Source organism: Tupaia chinensis, unplaced genomic scaffold (genome assembly GCF_000334495.1).
Source record: "Tupaia chinensis unplaced genomic scaffold, TupChi_1.0 Scaffold145519_1, whole genome shotgun sequence".
In the NCBI taxonomy this organism is placed as follows: Eukaryota; Metazoa; Chordata; class Mammalia; order Scandentia; family Tupaiidae; genus Tupaia; species Tupaia belangeri.
The window spans coordinates 2,155,893-2,178,759 of NW_006205376.1; the positions used below are offsets into that span (position 1 = coordinate 2,155,893).

At 36.0% G+C, this 22,867-nt stretch overlaps 1 protein-coding gene across 1 annotated transcript in view; it reads right to left on the reverse strand.

Annotated features, from left to right (window-relative positions):
- The window catches only part of SYT10 (synaptotagmin 10), a 68,273-nt gene that overhangs the window by 27,622 nt on the left and 17,784 nt on the right, over positions 1 to 22,867 (reverse strand). Inside the window, exons 2-3 of the mRNA XM_006168090.2 lie at positions 20,066 to 20,423; positions 5,504 to 6,071 (exon numbers count right to left, since the gene is read on the reverse strand). Of these exons, the coding sequence (XP_006168152.1) occupies positions 5,504 to 6,071; positions 20,066 to 20,423 (926 nt within the window). The remainder of the gene's footprint in view (positions 1 to 5,503; positions 6,072 to 20,065; positions 20,424 to 22,867) is intronic.

Genomic DNA, 22,867 nt, shown 5'->3' on the forward strand with positions numbered 1-22,867 from the left:
GAGAATGCCATAATTAATATCACAGAAGTTATTGTTTAAATTGCTGATAAAAGGCTAAATATAATTATTATTTTAGACTACTTTATAGCCAACAGTCTTTCCCATGAGATGTTCTTCCATGTGATATTTTCTATATGGAAGGTATTCTATACTAGTATAAGAGGTGATTGGTGGAACAATAGATGCATAATGCTTATGTCGCTGGACTCCCACATAGTTGACTACAGTTCAAGTCCTGGACCCACTGGCTTAAAACTCAAGCTGGGCATGTGTGCGTGCATGCCCCAAGTCCCAAGAGAATGGAGGAGAAGGGCTTATGGTGTGGTTATCCCCCCTGGGGGTGGTTATTTCCTGCTTTTTATTTCTCTGATTCTCTGGTGAGCACATGTCCACTATAGTGGAAATCTTCCTCTCGGAAAAAAAAAAAAAAAAGATGATTGGTTTACCATATTTGTGATATATATTAGGATAATCTTTAAAATGAAAACTAATTTGTGTATAGCATAAAGATATGTCTTCATTGTTTCCTTTGCTAGTCAATCTCAATTTTTAAAAAAGTTACTAATGTCTGATGAAGTATTAATCCTTTTGTTGATTGTCGTTTTTAACCTGCTAGTATTTTTGTTATTAAATTTAAACTATGCCTTTTTTAATTTACATATGAATGTATGCTATGCACTGAATATGTAAAATAAATGATCTACAGAGAGTAATCAAGGAGAACAAAATATAAATTGTAATTAATAAGATATATCATTGCATTGGTTTTTCCTCTGCTAATGGTAGATTTGTACCTACATTCTACACTTGACCTCATGAAAATTTACTCAGTTACTTGTTCAACAAGTATTTTTTAACTAACCACTAAGTATTCATATATACCCTGAAGGATGCCAGCAGATATACCAGACAATTTCTGCCTTCCAGAAACTCAAAGGCAAGTGGCATAAGACATAAGAGAAGTACTTGTAAGTATTTAAATAAGTGAAGCAAAAAATTGCTTCATTATCATACAGTGACTTTTTTCCACTCCCATTGTTATCAGCCTAAACCTGGCTTTATTTTATCTCTAACTTGCTGTGTTGTATTCCTACCTGATTTCTGCATTTCAACTCCCCCAGTCAGTCCTATCACTAAACACATTGAGTGTCTGTAGACAATGATAGCTCCAGTGATATTACTCCTGATAAAAACAAAATCCACACTAGGGGTCTTCAAAAGTTCAAGGAAAATGTGTTTTATGAGAAAACTCTGTAGATTAAAAAAAAAAAAATTGAAAGAGAGATTTTACCATAGGGTTCACCAGAAAGACAGAGAGAGACAGAGAGACAGAAAGTGAGAAATCACCCCCCACCGGGGGGAAGTTGTCCACACTACAATCCCTTCTCTATTCTTTTCTCGGGATCTTGGGCATGCACATGTGCCTGGTGTGCGTTCAACCCACTGGGTTTGGGACTCAAACCGCAGGCGACTACATGGGAGTCTAGTGACATAACCATTACACCGTCTGCTGGTCTAGATTTAAAAAATTTTATCAAAGTAAACATTCCATATCATACTTTAATTCCATTATTTTCTATGAACTTTTTGAAGTCCCTGCTTTTAAACGTCCCATCATCTTAAGGTCTTCCTGATTGTACTTTAAATATTACATGCTATTTCAGGTTGTCTTAACCTCTTCTCATATTCACAAACTACTATTTTCCACTGAAAACATTCTGCAATCCTGATTTATTTCCCTTTACACATGTTGCTTTCTCTTCAAGGAACCTTCACCTTTTCTCTTCAGAATTCTATCATCCAAAAGGTGGTCTTAATTACTATTTTCAAGCTAGCTTGTGGTATGGTTGGTAAGGCGGCTGGATCCCACATGGCCACTACATAGTTTGGGTCCTGCGTCCAGCAGCTTGAAAAACATGCCAGACATGTGCATGCAAGCCTAAAATCTTTAAAGGAGGGAGAAATGGGGGGAAGGAAAGGGGTGCTTTCTCTCTTTTCCTATTTCTGTCTCTCCTGTCAGCATATGTGCCCTGTGACAAATTAAAAAAATATACTGTTTTCACATGAGATAAAACTTATGCTTAAAATGTGTTTGTGTGTGTGTATGTGTGTGTGTGTGTGTGTGTGCGTGTGTGTGTGTCTGTAGCTATAGTCCCTTCTGTGGAGATTATCAGGAAAGGATTATATAGTAATTTATACTCTAGAATATACTTTGTTACTTGTCTCCTTTGTTACACACGTTTTTAACTAAAACTTGTATTTCACTAGTCTTTCTCTTCACCATAGAACTAAACATAAACTTTGAAAATAGAAAGCTCTCAGTAAATATTAAAATTGAAGTTATCAGGATCAAATGCTGTAGGAAACAAGTTAAACAATGAAAAGCAACACCCACAAAAAGCAGCAGCTCTGATTTTCATACAGTTTCAATAACTACCAGGTTTATCCCTTATCAAGAATGCTTAGGACAGGGAACCAGCAGTTAGCGTAATGCTATGTCGCTGGACTCCCACATAGTCGACCGTGGTTCGCCTCCCGGACCTGGTGGCTTAAAACTTGCGCTGGGCGCTTGTGCGTGCGTGCGTGCCCAAGATCCCAAGAGGAGAATGGAGGAGAAGGCATTGCGGCGTGACCATCCCCCCTGGGGGGTGATTTCTCGCTTTCTGTCTCTATGTTTCTCTCTGTCTGTCTGTCTGTCCGGTGAGCACATGTGCCCTATAGCGAAAACCTCTTAAAAAAAAAAAAAAGAATGCTTAGGACCAGAGAGTTTCAGATTTTGTGTTTTTCTGAATTTTGAAGTACTTCCATATACATATTGAAATATCTTGGGGCCTAAGTCTAAACACGAAACTCATATATGTTTCACTCATATTTTATACACATATCTTGAAGGTAATTCTATATAATATTTTTGTACTGTGGCATTGTGACTGTGACCTGTCCCATGAGGTCTGGTGGAATTTTCCACTTGTTATGTTGGTGCTCAAAAAGTTTTGGAATTTGGAGCATTTTCAGATTTTGTATTTTCAGACTGGAAATGCTTAATCTGTGTAAAATAGAACTGATGTGAGGAGAAAAAGAGAGGCTTGGCATTTATATCCAATGATAGTAAAGTAGGATTTAATGACTCTAAGCTATACCAACTACTGTTTTTCAAACTGATGACAGAAATGAGAAATCATCCCCCAAAAGGGATGGCCATGCTATAGTCCCTTCTCCATTCTACTCATGGGATTATGGACACCACACAGAGGTGCCCAGTGTGACTTTCAATTTGCAAGGTCCAGGACATGAACTGAGGTCAGCCATATGGGAGTTCAGTGTCCTAACCACAGTGCCAACTGCTGGCTCAATGTCTAGTCTTTTAAATCAAGTATTCATTTATCTCTTACATAAACTATTACATATCTATGTTTGCATAGTTAGGTCACCTTTGAAGGTTTCTATAGCACTTTAGTAAGTGAAAGCATATATAATATTTCTTTCTATTTTTTTCCTTTTCCCATCTTTTCTGGAAAACTATTTTCTGTATGAAATTGTTTAGGTTTCATTACCAAGTTGTCAGCAAAACAACCATAAGCAATATCCTGAACAGTGTGTGGCTCAATGTTTCAGTTAAAGTACATTGTCATTCTATTAGATAATTTAATAACAAATTCTATTTTCTGTTTATATATTCAGAATACTGACAAGAGAACGTCTACAGGTATGGTAGGCACAATGAAGGCACCCCAAAATATGACCACATCTTAATTCGTCGACTCTGTGAAAACATTACTTACATGGCAAAAGAGATTTTGCAAATATGATTTAAGATTATGGACCTTGAGATAGGGAGCTTTCCTACATTGCCCACATGGGCCCAAAGTAAGCCAAGGAGTGCCTGTGGCTTCTAGAAGCAGGGAAAGGCAAGAAAATGGATGTCCCCTAAAACCTTCAGAAAGGAACGTAGTTTTTGATTTTATCTAGTTCTGTAAGGCTCATATTGGACTTCAAACCTAACAGTAAAATACTTGTGTTATTTTGAAATGATAAAATTTGAGGTAATTTTTATAGTAGGAATAGGAAATTAATACACCAGGCATATGGGAGAAAAAAAGTTGAATAATTTATTAATATTTATCCAAAAGAGTATGTATTTTAGTAGTCAAAAATCAGTTTGCAGAAGAAATTTCTACATTTTTCTAAGAACCTGTTTGCAATACAAACTCATATGAATGTCAAAAGAAAATACACTGTCAATCTTCTAGAAAATTATACTAATATTTAGACTTCGTTGCAGATTACTTACCCTTGAACCTGGATATATGAATAGAATATGCCTCAAAAACCTGCTTGTAGACATGTGTTTATTGCATTTCTAATACTTAGAGCATGTCAAAAACATTTCTAGTATCTAGAGCATGTCAAAAACATAGTCAGTAAATAGTGTTGGATGAATAAGAGAAGTAATAGCATATGATTGAGAATCAAGAGAAATAGCCTAACAATTGCTGTCTGCATTTGTAAAATTTTCGGAGGTGTCATATTTTTAAAAACAGTAATAAATCACTGCTCACTATATTTTCCCTGTATAAATGTAAGTAATAAAATGAAAATTAATGTGAAATCAATAGAGCCCCAATGTATCTTCGAAATATGATCCACTTTCAAAATTCCTCCTTTCCCTAGTAGATATTACAGGGGAGACCATGAAAAGAAACAAAAACTTCACCAAATGAAAATATTGTGATGATGCAATGAAATATCAAAATTGACAGTATAAATTTTTAAGGTCACTTTCTTACACAATTTATACTGACAATATAAACATCCCAAATATTGATGGCAATTAGTAAAACATTGATAAAAAGAAAATACAAAAGGAGCTATTTGAATATAAAAATATTCTTATTTATTTAATAATTCCTTATTTCTGTTCAAAATGTCAACATTTTAAGATTATAAATTTTAGTAAAACTTAAACAAATGATGGTAAATACATAAAAACAATCTGATGATAAAAAGTATTTTTTAATGCAAAGGAGAGCTTTAATGTTCATAGTCCCTCTTGGTCATTCAGCATTTCATATATTGTAATTGTGCATATTCCATAAAACTTTCTGAAGTAATGTGCTGTTTTAGACCAAACAAAGGACTTTTCCAAATAGAATCACAGTACATTTAAGGTTTGATCTGAATAACAAAATCACCGTAAGTAATGAAATATTACTATGTGGAAATTGGGTGCTGGGGTAGGTTTCAGATAAATATTTTATAAGAGAAAAGGTTTAATATTTTTGGTAACTTGTAAGAGTTTTTTTTTTTTAAACAATCACTAGTGTTATTTATATGGTGTTAGGATATGATGGTTAGTATGTAATCAAACCTACCTTTACAGGTTCTTAAGATATAAATTCCATAACTCTGTAGAATTTGTTCCAATGATTTGGGCAATAATCACTCTTACATATCACTGCAGATCAAATGAAAATGACAATATATTGATGGTATTATTACTTACTGTGGTAGCACAATGAATATCTTTCCATACTGTGGCTTCTCTGGAGAGATCAGAGACTTCAAACAAATTATCAAGAATCACTTCCCCAATCATGTCATGTCTAGAAAATCTGTCAAAATCATATACACTGAAATGTAGTTTTCGGTTGCTTAGTTGATCATATGCTACTGGAAATTGAAAAGTTTCATCAAATAGAGGATTTAAAGTCTTTCTGTGCACACGGGTCTGAAATTTCTTTTTCCTATCAGGAAGAAGATACATCTTCACATAAGGGTCAGAAGTTCCAGTGAAGTCTTTAGCAGGGAGATCTAAGGCTTTGATAATTTTAACAACTAGAAGTTCATTTTCATAATCATACTGGAGGGTAAAGTTAAGTTTCCCACAGGTCTTGACATCTTCTTTCCTGTTACCCTCTGAGTCAACTGATTTCTGTTTGTAGAGCTCGGGTTTTATCCTTCCAATGCTGGTGGTTGTTTCTCCTCTTTGTAAAACAGGTTCTGTGCCCATGCTAAAATCAACACTGGAGACTTGCATCTGCCTTGGTAGGTGCCTCCTGAAGGAATTGTGGCTGTACACACACACACACACATATACAATATACACACACACAAAATCGTATAGGTAGATCATTTGGATGACAATGTCAAATAATGGCATTTAAACTCTCCCCACACCCAGGATAGTAAAAAGATATCTATATCTACACAGATGAATTGATATACACGTAATCAAAGAGCTACTTTTGAAAAAACAGAAACACAATATTCAAAGAAAAAGTCCCCTGAAATTATAGAAACACCTGAAACACCCAAGTATGCACTTCAGTGAACTTTTTGGACTCTCATATTCTCCATTTTAAACATATAGTTAAATACAGTTACAGAGAAAAATGATTACCAACAAAGTTCAATATTCTATTAAAAATAGTGAATGTTACCTGTCATCTAGGCAGGTCTAGATGGAAGTATTAAACACACAAAATCATTCAGATGGCTGCTTCCTTTTCACCTGGATCTTTGAGTCTCATGAATTTCATGTTTTAGTTATTAGAGTATTAAGATAAAAAACATATTATATGTCTTATATTCTTATAATTGTTTACTATTTCTAATACCTAGGATAATTAAATGAATACTTAAAAATATAGATGTGATAACCAGAGTGACTAGATTTTCCTTTTTCAACATAGAGTGAACTTGTGAAGCTCTATGGATTAAAAAGTTAGAATTTTAAGAATAGTAAATATATCAGCTTACTAATGTCTTCTAAATGTGCTTGTTTTAAGATCTGCTTCTCTTATATTTCCTCTATGATTGCTGGCATGAGTGAAGTTAACCTATATGTCTCCTCAAGACATAGTCCTAGGTCTCTTATTGGTTATTGTACTATAGTTATTGTCTTGAATATGTTGATTCTCAGATATGCCTTGACTATATAAACTTCTAGTTACCTCTAAATCTTCAAGGAAGACTTCTAACTGGATATCCTAATTTCACCCTAAATTCGAGCAAACTCATCATTGTTGCCTTTACTCTTAATCTGATTTTCTCTTCTCCAATCTCTGAGAAATGGTGATATTTTTAAAGCCGCTCATGATGGGAAACCTGTAGTACCTTTGAATCACTGTCCCTTTATCCATGAGATTTACTCAGGATTCTAAATCCTATTCTGATATATTTACCCATTCAGTTCCATTTCCACTGCTTCTCAGTCCAGGTCCATATTGCTGTATTCTTTGCTTTCTCTCATCACCTTCAGCTGACTTTCCTTTTGGCTCTGTCTTAATGCTTAATATCGTTCAGTACACTGTTGGCTCACTCACTCCTTCACTCACTTCCATTGTCTATTGTATCAGGTCTTTTAGACCTTTTAAAGCATTAAATAATAATGAGGACATTGCCTAATTAACACTTGATTAATTGATGGGCACATGAAGATTGATTTCTCATGAGAAATAGCAAATCAGTGAATATTCAGAAGTGAACTACCTAGGCATACCGTTGAGAAGTAGCTACAGGCACAGAGGATGCTGAACCTAGAAGGGAGAGGTAAAAAAAAAGGGCAAGGGCAAAGGGGATGAGTGCTAGATGTCTTCTAATTGTCTAAATGGTTGTCATGAAAAGAGTAAGATAGGGGCCAGCAGGTGGTAATGGTTAAGGCACTGGACTCTCATATGACCGACTGTGGTTTGAGTCCCAAATTGGGTGGCCTAAGACTCATGCTTAGGACTAGCAGATGGTGTCATGGTTATGTCACTGGACTCTCATGTAGTCAACTGTGGTTTGAGTACTGGTCCCAGTGGCTTAAAACTCATACCAGGTGCATGTGTGTGCATGCCCAAAATCCTGAGAGGAGAATGGAGCTGCTGGGTTGTAATTTCTCCCATTCTGTCTCTCTGATGAGCTCATATGCCCTATAGCAAACATCTTTCTCTCTCTCAAAAAAATCAAAAACGAAAACAAAAAACAAAAAACAAACAAACTCATACTAGGTGCGTGTGCATATGTGTCCAAAATCCCAGGAGGAAAATGGAGAAGGGATTGTAGTGTGACCGCCCCTTCGGAGGATGATTTCTCACTTTGCCTCTCACTGTGTCTCTCCAGTAAGTGCATGAGCCCTATGGTGAAAATGTTAAAAAAAATAAAAATAAAAGAATAAGAAAGACTTCGGCTTAATGTAAGGGAATATGAAATATTCAGAGCCATCCCACATTATGAAATAATTAAGATTTCCAAACTAGAAGTGTAAAACAAAGGTTAGGTGTTGAAGGAAAAGATTTCTGCCTTCAATGAGATGAAGTGTTTTCTAACCCTAAATCAATAGTTTTCAGTCATTATTACGGTTCTGTAGTACTTCTGTGATTCTGTAGTACTTCTGTAATATTTCTAAATTTTCAACATGTCATTATTATGTATATTAATAAAAAGGGATTTTTAAAAGTAGAATTATAATCTAAGTTGCTGCCAGTTTATTTTATTACTCTCAATTAGTTTTTATTTTTTTATTCTATGCCTGGACCAAAATATTGAACAATTTTTTCCTTTTTTTTTTTTAAAGAGAGATTTTTGCTATAGGGTGTGTGTGGTCACCAGAGAAACAGAGAGACCGAAAGCGAGAAATCATCCCCAAGGGGATGGTCTTGCTGCAATTCCCTCTCATCCATTCTCTTCTCAGGATTTTGGGCATGCACACACACTCATCTGGCATGAGTTTTAAGTCACCAGGTCCAGCATTTGAATCACAGTCAACTATGTGGAAATCCTACAATGTAACTATTATGTCATCTGCTGGTCCTGAATAATTTTTCAAATACCATAAAAGACGCTTTATGCAAATAAGGAGGACAAGCCTAGTACCTATTGGAGGTATTAGGATGTGATTATATATGAGAGTTGTTAACTGCATTATTCAAAGACTATTAAAAAATTTAAAGGAAATACATTGCAAACTAAGACAAAGACTGAGACTGGCAAATTGGTGGGATATTGCCACAAGGTGAAAATACACTGCAGTATTTTCAGGTGGTCTTTTCTACATTTTATTTATCCTCACCACTGGAGTAGAAGACTTTTGGTATGCTGTCATAGAGAATTATCTGGAAGAGAAGAGAAGGCTGTAGAATAAAAGGTATTCTATTATCATTAGCATCCAAGAATATTAAGAATTGAGGCTGGCCCCATAGCCTAGTGGTTAAGGGAGCCAAATCCCACATGACCAACCAGGTCCAAATCCTGTTCCTGGTGAATTTGGAAAAACATGCTGGATGCGTATGCATGCATTCACCAAATCCTGACAGGATGGAGAGATTGAGAAGGGATTGTGGAGTAACCACACCCCATTGGTGGTGGTGGTGGTGGTAGGGATTCTTTCTCCCTCTCTCTCTTCGGGGACCATACGAGCCCTTTGTCAATAAAACAAACATGAAAATAATTTAAATGAGTACAAATAATATCCAGTTACACTTTGGGATGAAATAAAAGGAAAATAATAAAACACGAGAAAAAAATGAAAGAAATATGCACTATAAATTTTTTCACAGTAATAAAGTATGGGACCTGCCTGTGGCATGGAGTTGAGGTTGCTGGATCCCACATATGGCCGACTGTGTAGTCAAGTTCTGGCCCAGTAATTTAAGACACATGCTGGGTATGTGTGTATGCATCCCCCAAATTCTGAAAGTGGGGGAGAGATGACAGGATTGCAGTATTATTTTTCACCATGGATGGTGTTTTTTTACTCTCTCTCTGTCTGTCTCACTAGTGAGCACACACACTCTCTGGCAAAATTAAAAAAAAAATTGTTAAAGTGTACTTTTCAGATTTTTTTAGTAAAGGCTAACATAAAGAATGCTTATGATGTGGCAGGTACAGGCATAAATTCTTTATCCTCATGTTACTCTATGAGGTACTTACTATTAAGTTCCCCATTTTACAGAGAGGGAAGTTACTTATTCAAAGTCATACAACTAAGTAGGTGCTCAAAATAAAATTTGACTGAGGGAGTCTGGGTCTAGTGGCCACACGCTTGTTAATTCTAGACTGTCAAATTCATGGTTTATCTCAGTTGATTAAATTATTTCCAAACATAATCACTTAACCAGGTTACCATGTAAAATTGAAAATTATTTATATAAGCTTTAATATGATTTTTTTCCACTTAAACATTATGTCATATATAATTATGTAATCCACTAAGATCCAAAATGTACTTAGTTGAAATAGCTTGAGATACATTTTCATAGATATTTTAAGCTTCTTTGATTAGTTACCAAGAATCAGAAGGGTGCAAGGATGTTTAATTTGTAAGAACAATTATGATCAGACTTTATGTACAAAGTTCTTACCTGGTTCATAGTTATGTTTTGCATTTTATAAAAAATGATATATACTTTGAAAATATTAAGTAGAGCAAAGTAAAAGTTATAAGAAAATTAGTGCCATATGACATATTTTAAAATGACTAGGTTAAAATTTGACTGTAATTGAAAAACTGTTTCTATCTATAGAAACATAGTGACTATTTAAACTGAATGAATTAACTCTTAATAAAAATTAAATTCCAGCCCCAATAGTTTGATTTTTTAATGTATATGAGTATGTAAGTAAAATTCTACTAACTTATTTCTTGAAGTGATCTATTTATTCGTTTTAATGTATTAGGCATGGCATGATATATATTTTGACTCTGAGTCTACCCAAGATAAAAAGGATCTGTTGCTTCCATTAGAGAAAGGTCAGAGAATTTATAAAAATAAGAGTTAAAAAAGAGAATACAGGGAACCAGCAGTTAGCGTAATGGCTATGGCGCTGGACTCCCACGTAGTCAACTGCGGTTCAAGTCCCAGACCCAGTGGCTTAAAACTCACGCCAGGCACATGTGCGTGCGTGCCCAAGATCCCGAGAGGAGAATGGAGGAGAAGGGATTGCGGTGTGACCATCCCCCCGGGGGGTGATTTCTTGCTTTCTGTCTCTATGTCTTTGTCTGTCTGGCGAGCACACGCGCCCTATAGCAAAAAAACCTCTCCAAAAAAAAAAAAAAAAAAGAGAATACAGATAAAAATATGTTGTGAACTAGTAAAGGGGTCTAGTATAATTCAGTTCCTATATTAAATGTTTCTAAGATATTTAGAATATTTTATGGAACAAATAATCCAGTATTACTGTCAAAATCACTTTCACTTATGCAACAAGCCTTTGAGTTTTGTGAGCAAAAACCTTTAAGCAATTGATTATTTTATAGACTTATTTACTAATTTATGGGTTACTTATGTTTTCAATATAATAAAATTTTAGTCTTCTGTCTTCCCATTAAAAATCCGTGATTTCTTCTTTATGCCTCTGAACATAATCTGTGCAGCTGTAAAGCCCCTTCTAACAGAAATCAGAGTAGTAACGTTTTTCGTTCTAGTAAGCCAGTTGTCCTAATTATAGGGTAAATAGTGCATATTCTAAGTCACAGTTTAGCTAGTCAGTTAAAGGCTTTAATTATTACAATGTTAAACGATTGCCATGACAACACAGATCTTTCCCTTCTTGCTTTTATTTCCCCCTCTCTTTTGGAATCAGTGGTAAGTGGCCAGATAGTGTTACAGGAGTATCTAACCAATCAAAGTGCAAGCTATTTCACTGTTACTAATCCCACTGTTCTTCAAGCCTAGGAGGGCACCATTCAAATGGTCCTTTCCAGAAGGAAAAAATTTTCCCACCTTACCTGGAACAGTGAGGGTCGCTAGACAGAATCAACATTGCTGGAAGGTATAGTAATATAAGGTGTTATATGGTAATTTTCAAATATTTACTATCAACAGATTTCCTTCAAGGAAATCTAAGGTCAGAGTTGGACATGTACCGAAAGGGCTGCCTGCTCTGGTTGACATGTGAGTGGAGTCTTGAAAACAAGTCCTGAAAGCATTGAAGATTATTACATTGAGACGAGGTGGAAAAGGTGCTGGGTAACAGCCGGACTGCTGATTAGTCCCAGCTTCCTTCCGGAGTGAGCACAACTTTGGGCAAGTCACTTCACTTATTTGAGCTTTGCTTTACTCATCTACAAAACAATCCTTTGACTGTTTTTTTGTGAAGATCACGTGAAATATTACTGGAGCCAGTCAGTAGTCCAGTGGTAAAATATAATGCTCCGTGAGGCTGACCCTCATGGGAAGGTTCCTGGTTCAAGTCCAGAGACATCCCTGAGTATATAGCAGGCCAGTGTATGTTCATGATCTGGGGCTAGTTAAGGCTTGAGGTGGATCTTGCATCAAGACCCTGTTTTGGGGTGCTATTTCTCTCTTAAAAAATTTCCCTTGTTAAAGGACTAAATAAACTTTTGAAAAATGGGATATTACAATCACTTTGAAGGCCACAATTTTTCATATTGATATTAACTATTATTACCAGAATTCAGGACACAAGGAGCTAAATTAATGGGGACCAGCAGTTAGTGTAATGACTATGTCGCTGGACTCCCATGTAGTTGACCGTGGTTCGCGTTCCGGACCTGGTGACTTAAAACTCACGCCGGGTGCATGTGCGTGTGTGCCCAAGATCCGGAGAAGAGAATGGAGGAGAAGGGACTGCAGCATGACCATCCCCTCTGGGGGGGTGATTTCTCACTTTCTGTCTCTCTTTCTTTGTCTGTCTGGCAAGCGCACATGCCCTATAGCAAAAACCTCTCCACAAAAAAAAAAAGAAAAAGCCATAATAATCTCTGTATCTTTGACAAGCTTAAATTGAAGCTTCCTATTTAGGAGTTCAGAGATGGCACAAAGTCATTCCTGTGCAGTCACATGCTGGACCACCACCTTGGACTAGAGACCTCTCAGCATCCTGTTCTCAGTTCCTGAAGTGGAAACCTGTACCCCCTTCTTCTCATTTGATGGTTAATGTCTTAACCATCTATTAAGTAAATCTTAGATACTGCTTGAGAAATCAGAGGGGAAAAGCATAAATATCTTTAGCAGCATTCTATTTATTTATTAAATATAGATTAAAAGAATCTCTTTTAGTATTGAAATTTTCCTTAAACACTATCACCATATATTACAAGTCATAGCCCTATTTCACAGTTAAAGAGGCTTGAATAGTAAGACTCAGTCAAGTTTGTGGTAAATAGTCTTTTCATTTGTTTGCTTTTTTTTTTTTACTCCTTCTTCTAGAAATAAAATTGCCAACAGGTGCATGTACTCACCAAAGACAGAGAAAGAGAGCGAGCGAGTGAGCGAGCACTCTCTTGGGAGCATGCTCATACCCCAGTGCCTTCTCTTCCCTGGAACACTGTGGATGGTGTTTCCTCCTTTTACAATTTGGGCATGTACACATATGTACCTTGGTGTGCTTCTCAAGCCACTGGGTCTGGGGACTCAAACTGCATGGTTGACTATGTGAGATCCAGTCACCTTAACCAAGCAACAGTCTGGCTCCAAAGTTTTCATTCTTTCTTTCCTGTTTTCTTTCATTTGATTTGAAACAATAGCAAGAGTGATTTGATTCATTTCTTAGACAAATATCTGAGCATATTCTATGCAAGGCACAATAGGTATATAAAGGCAGACTAAGTTGTATACAATGGTAGGATGCATTTTTTAAAATATGTAATTCATTGTCCTCTGTTTCCTTAATCAGTTCTCTGAGGTTCTTATCTAACTGCTTGGTGGAAACCCACCTTTTCCGCAAGGACACTGTTTCCTCTGTGGTCCTCTCATGCGGTGCCTCATATCATCCCCACAGTCCTTATTCCACTTGTCATGGGGACGGAGGAGTTGTCCACTCCTGTTGTTCCCCATCACCACTTTTGTACCATTCTCTCTCTTTTATATTTTTTTTATTTTTATTATTTATTTATTTATTTATTTATTTTTTAAGGTTTTGCTATAGGGCATATGCACTCACCAGAGACAGTGAGAAGGAAAATCACCACCCGGGGGGATGGCCACAATCCATTCTCCTCTCTTTTCTTCTCAGGATTTTGGACACATATACATACACGCTCAGCATTGTTTTTAAGTTATCAAGTCTGGGATTTGAACCATGGCCAAACATGTAGGAATCCAGCATCTTAACCACTGTGCCACCAAAAGGGTTTTACTCATTTTTTCAAGTTTCTTAGTAAAATGAGAAATAAGGTCATGAATTGAAATCGAGAATGAGAAAGAAGGTGATAAAAGGTTGAAGGAAAATGAGGAGGTGTAAAATACTCTTGTGAATCAAGAAGACCAAGAAGAAAATGGATTGTAGAGCAGCAGTAGGTCCTCCACAAGGAATGTGGTCATGCATTTAAAGGGGATCATTGAGAGTTATTCTGTATTTTTCCTGTTGCACTCACTTGCACATGTGAATATAAATGCTTTCTAGTACATCGTATGGGATGATTTTAAGAATTACTTTTTTTTTTTTTTTAGAGAGACTTTTGCTATAGGGATAGACAGACAGAAAGCAAGAGTTCACTCCCGGGGGGATGGCCACACTGCAATCCCTTCTCCATTCTCCTCCCAGGATCTTGGGCACACATGCACACGTGCCCTGTGTGTTTTAAGTTGCCGGGTTAAGGACTCGAACCATAGTTGACTATGTGGGAGTCCAGAATGTAATTATTACACCATCTGCTGTTCCCAAGAATTACTTTTATAATTCAGTGTTGCTAATTGTAAATATTATAAATTCACCAGCACATAAGAGTCAGTGATTTCTTTGCATGTACATTCACTTTCCTGCTTTTATTTATGACCAGTTGGATATGCCATTATGTTTCCTAATTAGTTTTAGTGGGTACTTAGGATCCTCTCCAACAGTGCAAACCTATACAATTCATAATCCTCAACAAATCATTTGCTACTTACTATTTACCTCATCTTTCTATCATAATGAATACACAGAAGATTGGTTCCTATACTTGTCCTTGTGAGTATACCATCATTAACCTCTTTCTTTTATGAGACAGTGTTATTTCACCACCTGAGATGTCTTTAAAATAGTGAGATGAAGTGGAGAGATGACCAATCAATCAAAAGCACTCTTTGCTGCTTATTATGTACCTACACGGAGCTGGAAATTAGGAGGGCATGAAAGCAGGTTACATGCCTTCGTTCTCTGAGAACTTAGTATGACAAACAGAGCTCAATATTAAGACAATAAAGAATTAATTGCATGACTGTATCTATAGTCTTAATATAATAGAGGATAATAGCTTATAATTGGGCAGAGAGAGTAGGCTGTCAGTTACATTTCCCTTAAAGATGTTATAGTACAAAAAAAAAAAAAAAAAAAGGAAAAAGGAAAAAAAAAAAATCATCATTCTAATCAAGGGAAGCAGCCTGGCCAAAAGCACAGAGACAAAGATAAAGTTTTCAGAGGACTGATAACCAGATCAAGCAAAATGAACTGTGGCACTGGAAGCCACATGGCTGACCATGGATTTGGATCCTCAGGTTGGTATGAAAAAGTGATAGATGCACACGTGTGCTCAAGATCCTGATGAGCTGGAGGGTTGTGGAAAGGAGATGATGGTATGGAAGACTCTGTCAAGGATGTCACTCTCTCTCTCTCTCATGTGTTATCATTAATAAAATTAAAATAAACTCTAAAAATCAAGCAATTTGGAGTTGAATCTGGAGATTTCTACCTAAGGAGCACAGGGAACCAAAATGCTATGATAGCTTGGTGTAATCAGATTATAACAGCCATGAATGTCAGACTTTTAAGAAGTTTGAACTAGACAGAATAACTGACATGCTACTTAATGTAAATGGATCTTAGATTCTTCCTTTATGACTTTTCTTAGGTTTCTGTTTTTTTGGTTGTTGTTCACTGTGTCTTGACTTTTATCGTGCCTGACCTATTATATTGCTTCGCAATGGATGTCTTCCTTTATAGCCTGTGCTGTAAAAATGTCACAAAATTAATTATCCTAAAATATAACTTTTATCCAAAGGGCTTTTGCTGCAAATAGTTTTGACAGTGTACACTCTGAACATTTTGGCCACAAATGTTGAGGCCTCCTTGTATTTAAATTTCAGCTGGCTTTATCTTTGATTATCCTTTCACTCAACTCTATTTTCTGATTAATGTTGTTTACCTGTTATGTTCTTAGCAAAAATCCCTGTTCTGTACCTTCTCACATAACATGTTCCCATCTGGGATGCACATTCTAGTCCAACCACCATGTGTGTCCATTCTGAAATTTCCTTAGCCTCAGTCTCATAGGTCTGCTCCATAAAAAAAAAGTAATTTCTTTATGCTCGGATTCCACAAACTTCAGCACGTATGTGGCATTTACAGTTCCTTATATTGAAGTTAGTGTTATATGTCTTATCTCTACATGACATAATTAATTTTCTTTGTAGTTCCTTAGAGTTTTAAGAGTGGAGAGTGTATGCAGAATACACTGATTATAACCTGAAGTAAATATATGTTGAAAGGTGAAGCTGATTATTAAAGTTAATTTCAATTTGTGTGCGTGCACACGCATGTGTGTGTGTCTATGTGTGCATGCTCGTAGGTTTTATTTTGCTATTTCTCAGTGAAAGGTTGGCATTTGAGCAGAATAATCTAATTTATAATAATGTATCCTAAATCTCTGTGTCCAAGTGGATTGCATAATGAACTCAGCAATTTCCTCTTCCTCTCCTTATAAAGGTAATTCATAGTATGACAAAATAATTAATGCAGATGAGGGTTTAGGAGACACAGGAATAAACGATTTCTACAAGGATTTCATCCCAATGCCAAACAGATTAAAATCCTGGCTCCAGTCATTCATAATAATCACATACAGCTGTAGATTTGTGAGTGGCGTGAGCAGGAAGATGTCTCTGTTCTTCAGCCCCAAACTACCTGCCCTCCCCTCCACAGACTTTGTAACCAACATCATTAAACGCAGACAAACTATATCCCTTGGCATTAACACTTAAAATGTCTTCCATCAACCTGGACAAATGTGAACTCTTATTCTTGCCTGCTGCATGACTTTGGGCAAACTTTTAAATATCTCTGTACTTCAGTTAACTCACAAGCAAAGGGGATAATGAATAACACTTCATGCTCATTTGTGAAGGATTAGCAGGAAGGGGTCTTGGCATGGTGACTAAGTTGCAATTGCTCCAAAACAATTCATTTTCTCTTCTCCAACCACCCACGTACACAAGGAAATTCAATGAGGCCCATGAAATGATATCAAAGTTCTAGCAAAACTATGAATGTGTGTTGTATTTTTTCTCTTAGAAAATACCAGATATGTGTAACTTTAATTTTTATGGTTTTTTTTAAGATTGAGAAAACTTTTTGTCTGATTTATTTAATTTCAAGTAAGTATGGAAAAATCCAGGACTAGAATGATGCCTTTGCTGTTAGTGTATATTGTTTCCAGAAACCAGTTCTATATCCAAACCATCTTCACACATTTGTTTTCATTATTTATCTTTTCGTTTTTCCCTGAGGATAATCAGATAAATAGTCTCTTTATATTCAATAGATAATACTTCAGAGATAGTACTTTGTTTTCTGGAAGTTTCCAAAAAACAGATTACCTTAAATTGTTTTCACCTGAACATCCTTATGTAGCGTGTACTTAACAACTAAAAGAGTTGAATAATTCTTTGTGCTATGCTGATATATATGCATAGTTATTATTTGTATTTTAAAATTGTTTTTTCGATGAATTGAACATTTTTTTACTCTGGTATTTCTAAGTGTACTGAAGCTTTGTGGATATTAAATATCATACTTGACACAGTTTTCAGGAATAAAAGTAGTGTGACAATTAAGTACTCACATGAGGTCATTTTATTTTTAATTTTTAATCTTTCTAACCTTTTTTTTTTGGAGAGATTTTTGCTATAGGGCACATGTGCTTGCCAGAAAGACAGAGAGAGAGAGAGAGAGACAGAGAGAGACAGACAGACAGACAGAAAGCGAGAAATCACCCTTTAGAGGGGAAGGTCATGCCACAATCCCTTCTCCTCCATTCTCCTCTCGGGATCTTGGGCACACACGCATGTGTGCCTGGTGTGAGTTTAAGCCACCGGGTTCAGGACTTGAACCATGGTTGACTACATGGGAGCCCAGCAACATAGTCATTACACCAACTGCTGTTCCCTTTGATTTTTTTTTTTTTTTTAAGTTTTTGCCATAGGGTTTGTGTGCTCACCAGAGAGAGACAGAGAGGGAAAGTGAGAACTCACTCCCCAGGGAAATGGCCTCGTCACATTCCCTTCTTCATTATCCTCATGGGATTTGGGGTACACATGCACATGATTTTTGAACTGGTGATTTTTGCACTGCACCTGCTGGCCCCCACATGAGATCATTTTAATGCAGTGTTCCTTATATATATTCTGGTGCTGATGTTTTGGGAAAAAGTAAGCTTCCCTCAGAAGCATTTTTTTCATTTATTAAACTACATAAAAAGTAATATATTAGATAATTATTTTATAGTTAAATATTAATGATAAATAAAAATTTGAATAACCATTTATAGGATTACATTACATACAAATTGTAAATAAGAATTTATAGTGACCCTAAATGTCACTTGTCCAGGAATACTTGTCAAAATAATTAAATACAAGGCATGCTTTGGTTATAACATGTAAGTAGCACAGAAAAGTGTTACGTGGAAGAGACACTTGTAGTCATCTTTCTTATTCCAAAGTTTCTTATCTCAAAGGTAACAATCATTCTTACTTAATCCTCTGGAATATATTTCAAAGAGAAGTGGATTTATTTATAGATGCAATTCTTTCTTATTTACAGAAAAGGTACATTGAATAGGCTTTCCTAGTAGCAAATATGACCTAGTTTTTCACTTTGATAGATTTTGGAACTCACAAAGTATGTCATGTCAGGAAGCACGGATGTACCTGGGGTTTGAGAGAGGTAGAAAGGTAAGAGTAAGCAGTAAATTAACAGGGAACAGCAACACCTTGATTTTACTCTGGGCCCCAGTAAAACTAGTTGTCACTTCTGGGACCCAGAGAAAAACTCCTACTATTACTTCATTTGTTTTCAAAATTAATCACTGTACTTAGCAGAAGAAACATTTCTTTACAAGTATCTCTCTCTCTCTCTTTTGGTTTTGCAGTTAATTCAACGAAAATATTCTTTGCAAATTATTTTCATTCACATAAATTTTGCTAATTTTACCTGGCTGAGTTGAAAGGTATTTCCTTAAGGAAGTCTTCTTCCTCCCGTGTATGTACACTCCTTGGTATGCTCAGGGTATTTAGGATCTTGTGGAACTTATTACACTCTGTCCAGTATAAGAGTTTGGTCTTTATGAGCTCAAATAATTAATGAAACTTTCTAGTAGTTTCACATTTATGGAGTAGGTACTAAAGGGAGACTAAACCATAGTTTTGTTTTTGTAATTGGAAACTTTCAGATAATTCATAATTGTTCTGTACCTCCATGACATGTGTTTCAAATTACATTTTCAATATTTATTGATCAAATTAATTGAAACGGAAACACTGTAAGTATTAATAGCAGCTATCAATCAATGATCATATTTCAAAGGAAATATCAATGTTATAATAATAATCTATAGTTACATGATTTTACTGAAACCTCAAACTCTAGTAAGACCCTTTCCTACTATTATTTCTCATTCAGCTTGTTTGCCCTCGCTTTTTTTTTCTCCTCTCCTACTTACTCTGTCCTGTCCTTTTCATCTTTAATGATCTGTTTCTTATGTCTTTTTCATTTCTTTATTTTTTCCTTGCATTTTTAAATAATTATTTTTTATTATTACACTTTATTTATTTCAGTTTGACCAGGGAGGGACAGAGTAAGAGAGAAAGAGAGAGAAAGTAAGAAAGTAAACCACCAGGTCCGGGACTCGAAGCATGGTCCCCAGTGTGGGAATACCAGTGCTCTTAACCACCATGCCACCTGCTGGCCTCCTCATTTCTTTAATTATTTGTTTCTTATGTTTCTCTTTTCTTTTTTTCTACCTATTTCTACCTAAATTTTTCTCTTCTGAAATCTCATGCAACACACATGAACATATACATACACACACACACACACACACACACACACAAATCGTTTTACATATTTGATCTTCCCTTACCGGGATGAAGATGTAGGCTCAGTAGTTTGTCTTTGCACACGTGCATGTTTAATTAAATGTTCTTTTAAAGCAGTTTGGACCTCTGCTGGGATGTCAGGGGAAGTGTGGCTGATTTTTATTGCAGGTTCAAGAGCTTTTGGGGCTGGCGTTCCATTTTCTTTAACTTCTTTTTTCTCTTCGGTCTCAAACACTTCAGTAGGAGCACTTGAAATGCTCTGTGGAAGGGCACTGACGTTGGAAGTGACAGGTTTGCTTTTCCAGCATGGCCAGCACAACTTCCAGAAGACAAAAAGTGAGACCATTAACAAGGCTAGGCCACAAAAGCTGACGACGACTGCTAACAGGCTGACGGAAATATCTGGAAAAAATTACATTGTAAAGAAATATTAGTATTGTACCTAATAAAACAGAAGTCATGAGATAGCTCTATGTTATAATAATGAATAGAGTGCAAAAATTAACTTCTGAGTTATCTTTTTAGGGAGGAAAGACTAATAATCACGGGTGGTATAGAAATTATAAAAAGAGATATTTCAAAGGGCCCATCTTAGAGATAATGTCCAAATTTGGATAGAAAAAGCATGGCATATACATTATCATTCACAAGGGGTTCCGCTTTTGCAAATGAAGGTTGATATCCTGCAACTGTCATGAGAAGCAACCCTGAAACTTCACACGAGAAATGCTTCTGTTTGCTTCATCTTTGACATAAAGCTGTGACCTTCTTATTTCCTACACTGGAAATACTGTTACATTTGTAAACTGTTTTCTATAGTGTAAATGAAAATAACACATACTAATAGAGAACTAATATGCTGCTAGTTATGCTTTCAAATTCCATAGGTCCTTTCCGATAATGTTGCATGTTCCTAATTCCTTAAGTAGTGAATGAATTGTGCTATGGTCTGAATATTATTGCTCCCACCAAAGTCATATGTTGAAATTCTAACCCATAAGGTGATGTAGTATTAGGATGTGGGGGAGGTGTCTAGGGAGGTGATTAAATCATGAGGGTGTAGTTTTCATGGATGAGATTAGTATCCTTGCAAAATAGGCCCAAGGGAGCTCTTTTGCCCTTCCACGTGTGAAGACACAGCAAGAGGCACCATCTGTGCCCCAGGAAGTGGGTCCTTACCAGATACTGTATCTGCCCATGTCTTCATCTTGCATTTCCTAACATCCAGACTCTGAGAAATAAATTTGCTTTGTATGAGCTACTCAATTTGTTGTAGCTCAGAACAGACTGAGACAAATTGCTACCTAGGCATCTTTAAAATATCCTGATATAAAAATAATTATAGACTCTCTTGACTTAACAGTGGTTCTTACCATTTTTTTTGACTGCACAGTATTGTGAAAGTGATACACATCCAGTCAAAATCATCCTTTGCATACTCGTAGAACTGTTCTGTTTTTTAAGATTAATATGATAGTCAACAAATACATGAGATATTCAATACTTCATTGTAAAATAGGCTTTGTGTTAGATGATTTTGCCCAGCTGTAGGGTAATATAAGTGTTCTGAGCTAAGGTAGGCTAGGCTAAGCTATGATGTTCAACAGGTTTGGCATATTAAATCTATTTTAGACTTAAAATAGTTTCAACTTAAAATGAGTTTATCTGGACCTAACCCTATCCTAAGTTGAGGAACAATATTAATACATGTTTGTACAATATTAATACATGTTAACTACATAAAATAATCTTGAAGGCACATGGTTAAAAGTTCATAAAATTGAGTAAATAAAGAGCCAGCAGAAGGCATAGTGGTTAAGGAGCTAGACTCCCACATGGCTGTCCATGGTTTGAATCCTGGACTTGGTGACTTGAAAATCACGCTGATGAGTATGTGTGTGTGCCCAAAATCCTGAGAGGAAAATGGCGGAGAAGGAATTGCAATATTGCCATCCCCCCCTTGGAGGGGAAGGTAATTTCTCACTTTTCCTTTCTCTGTCTCTCTCTGTCAAGCACATGCATCTTATGGCAAAAACCTATTTTAAAAAAAAGGAACAAATAAATGTGAGAGAAATGACAAATTCCCTATACAGAAGAATTCCAAACAATGTATATAGATATTCCACCTTCAAGAAAGTGGGACACAATTGCTCATTTCTTAAACATGTGCCATGCAGAGTGTAGAGCATATGGTGGCTTATTTCCAAAGAGCACTGTATGGAAAGTGGTAACTTTATCATGGAGAAAACTTAAAAACACTGACCTTAATGAACATGTTGATAGCATGTACCCTTGATATGATGTTGTGAAGATGGTATTTTACCACCTCCCCCAAATCCATAACCTGAGTCTAATCATATGAAAAACAACAGGCAATTTCCACGACCTGTATGTTCTACAAAACACCTGACCAGTACTCCTCAAAACTGGCAAGGCCATCAAATACAAGGAAAGTCTAATGCACTGTCAGATCCCAGAAATGTCTAAGGAAACACGACAACTATTGATAAATGCAATGTGGTTTCCTGGATGGGATCCTAGAATAGAAAATGGACATTAGATAAAAACTAAGGAAATCTGAATAAAGTATGGGATTCAGCTAATAATGTATCAAAACTGGTTCATTAATTACAGCAAATGTACCATACCAGTGTAGTATGCAAATATTAGGAGAAACAGTGTATTGAGTATAAAAGGGCTCTGTACTATCTTACTCTTTTTAAAAAAATAAATCTTAAAGTATTCCACAAATCTTTTTTAAAAAAGTTAATGTTTCTTTATTATTTTTTCCTTTTTTGGGGAGAGGTTTTTTTTTTTTTTTTTTTGTTTGTTTTTTTGTTTTTTTT